At 40.2% G+C, this 7,282-nt stretch overlaps 1 protein-coding gene across 1 annotated transcript in view; it reads right to left on the reverse strand.

Annotated features, from left to right (window-relative positions):
- LOC106515300 (myosin-10) overlaps nt 1–7,282 on the reverse strand; it is a gene marked incomplete at its 5' end in the record, with an annotated part of 28,887 nt that overhangs the window by 8,961 nt on the left and 12,644 nt on the right. Inside the window, 12 exon segments of the mRNA XM_014005017.1 lie at nt 927–1,098; nt 1,278–1,401; nt 2,380–2,517; nt 2,684–2,890; nt 2,968–3,099; nt 3,177–3,285; nt 3,857–4,017; nt 4,086–4,155; nt 4,234–4,355; nt 4,479–4,672; nt 6,161–6,275; nt 7,116–7,282. Coding sequence (XP_013860471.1) covers nt 927–1,098; nt 1,278–1,401; nt 2,380–2,517; nt 2,684–2,890; nt 2,968–3,099; nt 3,177–3,285; nt 3,857–4,017; nt 4,086–4,155; nt 4,234–4,355; nt 4,479–4,672; nt 6,161–6,275; nt 7,116–7,282 — 1,711 coding nt within the window.

Genomic DNA, 7,282 nt, shown 5'->3' on the forward strand with positions numbered 1-7,282 from the left:
GAATAAAGTCATAATATTATGAGAATAAAGTCATAATATTATGAGAATAAAGTCATAATATTACGACATTAAAGTCGCATAAAGTCATAACATTCTAGCCTTTACGTGAAAAATCATGCAGTTATCACTGCATTAAAATGAGGAGCAACTTGTTGAGCAACTTGTCAAGTTGTTCTTTAGTATTGCTTATAAATAAATAGTTAATCTTTTAGCACATTAGCATCAAATTATAGCAGCGCCTGGAAATTGTGCAAACGACTATAAACTGAAGCTGTATTGTAATTAATGGATGCATTGACAGATTTAGTCGTCACGTATAATTTGGATGAAAGCACATGATTAATCACAGTGACCCAAGTCATCATGGACTACTTTATAAACACAGACACATGGCTGTACACAGCAGGTGTGAGGAAAATAAGGGAGGAAATGAGGGATGGGAAAATGGACACGTCATGTAATATTTACTTTTTTCCTCGTAATATTATGAATTTATTCTAGTAATAATAATAATAATAATAATAATAATAATAATAATAAAAAATCTTGTTGTGTGGCCCTAATACTCTGTCGCAGGTTTGAAATGAGGCTCTGTGTAAACACTAAAAAGATCAATATCTTACCTGTTGGAGATGAGTCATTGAACGACTCCAGTTTGAGAAAAAAAAAAGGTTAAATTCTGACAGGATTGATGAGCTAACAGCTAGTCTGAGTGAACGTAAGACCAAAGTGAACTGTTTTCTCTAAACTGAGCTCTTTCAAAGACCAATCTACAACAGGTAAGATAATTATTATTCATTATTTTTACCCACAACACAAATTCAAAATGGCCGACATATCCCTCAAGATGAAACTGGGTCTCGTCTCCTGATTAACTCTGCTCCAACAGTTGTAGCTTTCAGAGATTTTATTTTGAAATGACCAACCTGACCAACGCAGCTTGTAGCTCCTCTTCCTTTTTAATCAGCTGCATCTTCAGTTCCTCCACCTGTGCCTGAAGCTCAGCGATCTGGTCCTGCAGGTCGGTGGTTTCAGCATCCAGTTTACGTTTGGCCTTCTCCAGCTCCTGTCGCGTTTTCTCCTCCTTCTTTAAACGCTCTGGAGGTAGGAACGTGAAGTAAAATAACATGTAAAGACAGCAAACATTAAAATTAACATAACATTTATTCTAAAGAGAAAAATGACTACATCATCACTTCTGCAGTTTGTTACCTCATTATATGGCTGTAAATACTTCAGTAACGCCTAAATGAAGACAATAAAAGCAGTTTGTTTACCTTCAAGGTCAACCATCATCATCTCCTGCTTGTTCTTGACTTTGCCAAGATTCTTTGCTTTCTCTTCTTCTTCTGTTAGTTGAGTGGTCATTTCAACAATCCGGTCTTCCAGCAGCTTTTTCTCCTGTTATATAAAAAAATACAACTATCAATAACGTATTGTAGCTGAGTAATGATCAGAGAGAAACTGAAACTTCTGGGACTTTAAAGTATATTAAAGAGAAAAGCCATATTTGATAGAACAACTAGGCCTGTCACAATAACAAATTTTGCTTGGCGATTAATTGTCTCACAAATTATTGCGATAAGCAATAATATTGCCTGGTGACCATTTTACAACTAATAATTATAAAAGCGTAATATGTAAGTGTAATAAATCAATAAACTTTAATTTTTAAAGAATGTTTAACAAAGTGGACTCTCAGTCTCTAACAAAAATTCACTTGAATAAAAACAAAACAAAGAACAACAAAATGTAAATTAAACACCACACACAACTAAGACAGTAAATAAACAATATTAAAGAGCAGCATCTCTTTAGAGATGAAGCAAACTACACAGCCTGGTGAGGACCCACTGTTTCTTATGGGGACATAATCCCAGTTCACATCCTATGTAAAGTTTAGGTTAGGTTTAGGGTCAAATGGTAATAGAAAATACTGGTAAATCAATGAAAGTCAATGCAATGCTCTGGGGGAGTCTGTCTGTCTGTCTCTCTCTCTCTGTGTCTCCTCGCAACGAAATCCAGGCTCTGCAATTGCCCTGACAATGCAGCAGCCGCGTTCTGCTTTGAAACGTTTCCTTACTTTGTTATTGCTACGAGCTCTCACGCTAAAGCGACAGTTGACTCCTCCCGACACTAAGAAAACAGGAGGGGAGGAGTTAGCTGAGCCCCTGTGCAGCGGAGCACAGAGAGGGAGAGAGACGAAGTAAACAAACAAGCAGAAAAATGAAACTTTATCGTCCTCATTTTTTTAACCGACCTCAAAAAAATTTATCGTGCGATTTATTGATTTATTGACTATCGCGACAGGCCTAAGAACAACAAACAGTTTGGTTACGAGGGTTTTTTGTCAACCATCATTAGATACATTTTCTTAACCTTGTGAAACTTTGAGTTTTGATCTTCCAGCAGCAGAATGTCCTCCTCCATCTTTTTGATCTTTGCCTCAGCTGTGACTTTATCCAGCTGCAGCTTCTGCCTCGCAGCTTCCTCCTCGTCCAGTTGCTCCTCCAGATCCTAAGGAAGAAAACACAAATTCATGACGTCTGATGTGAAGTCATTAATCAGATGCAGGTTAAATAAAAAAAAAGGTCATGGTGATAGCCATCTAAAAGTTTTAGTTTAAAGCTAATCTACTGCAGCAGTTCCTGTGACTGAAGATGATCAGGAGGACGACACAAACCTGGATGTGAGACTGCATCTTCTTCTTCTCATTCTGCAGACTCTGGCTCCTGTCCTCCTCTTCCTCCACTCTGGACTCCAGGTCATGGAGGATCTCCTCCAGCTCCTGCTTCCGGGAAAGGAGGCGAACTCTCATCTCCTCTGCCTCAGCGAACAGCTCCGTCTCTGCGTGGAGTTGCTCTGCCAGAATGTTCTTCTCCTCCAGAAGCTTCAGGATAAAGAAACAGTTTGAAAATCAAATAATCTCTTATTTATTTTTATTTTAATCATCAGTAAAAATCTTACCTGCTGGTGCTTCCTCTCCATCTCCACCAGCTCATTTTCCACTTTGAGCTGTCTCTCCTTCACCTTCAGCAGCTCCTCATCTTTGGCTTGTAGCTCCTCCTCCTGCCTGGTGACCTGCAGCAGCGGCTTCACCTGAAACACAACAAATGCAATAAGAATCAGTTTCTGGAGTTTAACACCTACATTTGAGGGTGTGTTTGAGGTCTTACCTTGGTGAAGAGCCTCCACCACTGCCAGTGCCTCAGCTTCAGGTAAGCTGCACAGTTCCTCTGGAGGACCTTCAGGGCACTGAGCTGCTGCTGCTTCTTAGCAAAAGCTCTAAAATGAAACAAAAATAATAAATAATCTGGCATAAACCATTGCTTATATGTCTGAAGACAGAAAAAAGGAATTTAATGTAAAAATAAGCAGCAAATAACTTAATTTAAGCTTTAAATATCACGTTACATGAGTTTCCTGCAAGTGATGGTTTACCCTTCAAATAAACTGATTTCACATCAATTTATTCTTATAGCAGTGCCACTGACGGTAGCTTCAGCTGCTAAATTGATGCATCTTTAGATTTTTCCCCTCAGTGTAGATTTAGATTCTCTGGGTTTAAAGTTTCCAAACATCTGGATGTTTAGTATCCGAGACCCCACAAGAGCTGGACTGAGTAGAGCTGGCTCATGACCCCTGTGTGTATCCAGGGTTTCCAGTAATGCCAGTTTTCTTTGAGAACAAGTAGACACTGTAAAGCCATCAGGGAGCAGAAGTGTGTGATTGATACAGCAGCTGATTTGGAGGCCTGAAAGGAGGTGCAGGGCAGCCGGGAGGACYGGACTAACAGTTCACAGTTTCTTTATGATGAAACCAAATAAAAAAGCACAAGTGAAGGTCCGAAACTTACTTGCGAGCCAAGTATCCGCGGCACACAGACTGGAAGTAGATGATGATGTCGGTGATCTTCAGGTCTCTCTCCTCCTCCAGGTGAGCCAAAACGCCGGTCCTGAAGAAGATCTTACTCTGACCGATACGGTATAGGTTGGGGTCCAGCTCCAGGGCTTGAATCTGACAAACACCGATATGTTCAGAGCAACATTTACAAAACAAAGAGAGAAAAAAGGATGATTTATTACCATTCTTTCACAGGCTTGTTTTCCATCCATGAATCCTTTGGGGATGGCATTGGGTGTAAGGATCTCGTATCTGAAAGGAAAAACAAACGTTTATTCTCTCCTCTAAGAAACGCTCCTCTGTGAGAAAGGAGTCTGAGGAGTTCGGCACCTCTGCCTGAACTCCTGGAAGACGATGCGGTTGGGGAAGCCCTGTCTGCAGATGCGGATCCCCTCCAAGACCCCGTTACACCTGAGCTGGTCCAGAACCAGGTGGGGCTCCAACTTCCCTGCCTGCAGTAAAACAAAATAAAAAAATTAAAACTGACTGGCATTAGTTTCTTGTTGTAGCACAACGTATTGAACCATGGCTTAAGTGTACGGTGCAGTCTATAAAAAGTAAAGGTACAGATTTACTCTTTTCTCATGGTTGGGGATGATGCAGCGGACAAAGTTGGGATTAGTGTTCYTCAGTGTGGCCATGAGTTTGGTGAGCGACTCTTTGTAGAGCTGTCCAACGGTACGAAACATGCCTTTTTTGGTTTTGTAGGTGGCGCCAAACGCCGTCTCGTTCATGCCGGCCACCTGGTCCAGGCCCACAATCCGGTCCACTGGTGAGGACACAGACAGATAAAACTTGTCAGCTGTAGGAGGATCGCTGCAGGAACAGCAGAACAGCAGCATGAGGAAGCTACATGACTGAGTGCAGATGGATGAAAACATTTTATCAGCTCTAGCAGGGCAGAAAAAACATCTACTGTTGCCTCTGCAGATGGAGACGAAGCATGTGACTATCAGGGATTCTATTTACTTACATTACATCTAACTTTGATTCAGCTCTTCTAACTAAACATTCATGAAGTAAAAAATATTTTTAATGTGAAATAAAACATTTTAGCATGGCTATSATCCATCTCCATAAACTGTATGAACCTCCGTTTAAAAATGTTTCAACTACTGGACCAAAGAGACAGATTTAGAGCTTTTAATAAGAATGTTTTGACCGTTGGCGTTTTTTAAACGTCATAATTTAGCTTTTATTGAGTCTTATTGTGCTGAAATTAGGAAATTAAATGTTCCAATAAAAATATCTGCTCTAAAGTTTGAATCAACTTGAAACAAGCTGCTCAATAAACCAAACAGTCACATTTAACCATRGGGAGTGATGCCTTTGAACATTTTCTCTAAAAGACTAAAATGAAAGGCTTATAAATGCCTTAGCAGTTTAATTCACATGCTGAGTCACAGATTGCTCAACGTTTAACACCTAGATGAATGTGATAAATGTTGTTCTGTCTGGATTTTCCATGATGAGCTCAGAGCTGAAGTGAAAAACCAAGAACACTTGGTTTTAATTCTCAGTCACTGATCTTACTCAGGAGGCAGGCTTTTCTTTATTATTAAATATTCTTCATTTGCTTTTGGATGTCTCGCTCACGGTAAAATTAGGAACATACATAACTTGGGCACACAAAGATGCTAAAATKAAAGCTCACTGGTTCAGCTAAGAGAAGCAAATGACTCTGTTCTACTTGTAAGATACATAGGAACTAGGCGCTGCTACTTTTGGCTGAATCAAATGAGCCATGCAGCCTGGAAGCAGATGGGGAGTCTCTTCAAACACTGCGTGACCCACGGCACCGGCTACAGGCAGATCGGGGCAAAAATACACCTACTCACTCCACTTCATCTCGTTTTAGAGTGATTATGTGCATTTAGCCGCTCGGGCCTTCCTGAGCAGTGTTTCACAGCAGCAGGGATCGTTCTGAGCATTTCATATTTTTGCCCAGGTCTGCTGAGGTGCAACTCAGTCATTCACCTTCCAGCTCATCCAGACATGAGACATTGTCATAGAATGAGGCCCTTTGAATGATCTGAATCTCTACAACACAGAGAAAGAGAGGGAAGTGGGAGCGGTGTTCAGTATGACAGATTTAGACTTGAGAAATGTGCAGAACAACAAAGACAAAAGCCATAGTTAGTCGACTCACACAGGCATGTTGGTGTTTTCTACAAACACACATGAATCCTACAGGACATGTTACACACATGGGCTCTAGCTGCTATTAGGATTCAGATAAAGAGAAGAGGTAATTTACCGTCTTTCCACAGTTCAGCCACAAACTTGTCTGTGGACTGATGCAGGAGTGTGGCCACGTTGTCGTTCAGAGGGTCCATGTTCTTCATCAGCCACTCATCTGCTTTGTAGTCGACCTGGAAGTATTTGAGATGAAGAGTAAAATGTGATACACATCTGAACTACGTATAATACTGTATTCTTTGACATAAGGTCAATATTATGTGTTTCTCAGGCTTATATTTAAATTCTATACCATAATAAAGTAACTATGTCTCCTTCAACTGTTATTAAAATGTTGTTTTTATGTTTAAATGTACTCTGTGATGAGGAAGCTCAATTCAGAGACACAGCCCACAGGAGGAGCTGATCCCTGAAGGTGGTTCTAGTCCCAACCGGTGGTTTTTGCTCTCCTGCTTGGCTGCCTCAGGACACTACAGGATTACTCAAATATGCATGAATGAATCAAAGTAAGACTCTGTTTTTGATGAGCGGATAACATAACATGATATAAAACTAAAAAAAGTTCATTTTACATGATACTGCCCCTTTAAAATCCTATTGTACAAAAAAAAGTTTTTTATTTTTCCATCTATCTATTCTAAAATTAGGGAGAAACGCATTAAAAATATAACTTTTACAAACAGCTGACATGTAGGCCTGTTTTCAGCAAAACAACTCTAACATTCACAAGTTTTGGTTCCAGGATGCTGCATGTTTTCTTTACAGCTAACATTCCTAAAGCTGGAGTTTGTCCGGCAGAGAACACCATATATTCTACATTTTTATTATAAGATGTGTGACTCAGCAGCTCTGTCTGTAGGATAGAAACTACTGACTGCATCTAAATGCACTCCCATACAAAGACAAAACAGTCCTAGTATACTTCAAATAAGTTTCATTTTAAAGCAAAGCTGTATTTAAAAAAACAACACACCTCTCAATTCATTTGAGGTCTAACGTGTACAAAGGCTTACCCTGCCAGCGTAGTGGATGATGCAGAAGTCAGCTTTATCTTTGAGTTGGCGAGGTTTCTGAAACTTGGTGTGAGTTCCCTGCTCCTGGATYAGCTTGTCTACAAAAGTTTTATCTGTGGCTTTAGGGAACCAGCACTCCTCATCCAGCAGAGCCAACACTCCTGGAG

Source organism: Austrofundulus limnaeus, unplaced genomic scaffold (genome assembly GCF_001266775.1).
Source record: "Austrofundulus limnaeus strain Quisiro unplaced genomic scaffold, Austrofundulus_limnaeus-1.0 Scaffold27, whole genome shotgun sequence".
NCBI classification, from domain to species: domain Eukaryota; kingdom Metazoa; phylum Chordata; class Actinopteri; order Cyprinodontiformes; family Rivulidae; genus Austrofundulus; species Austrofundulus limnaeus.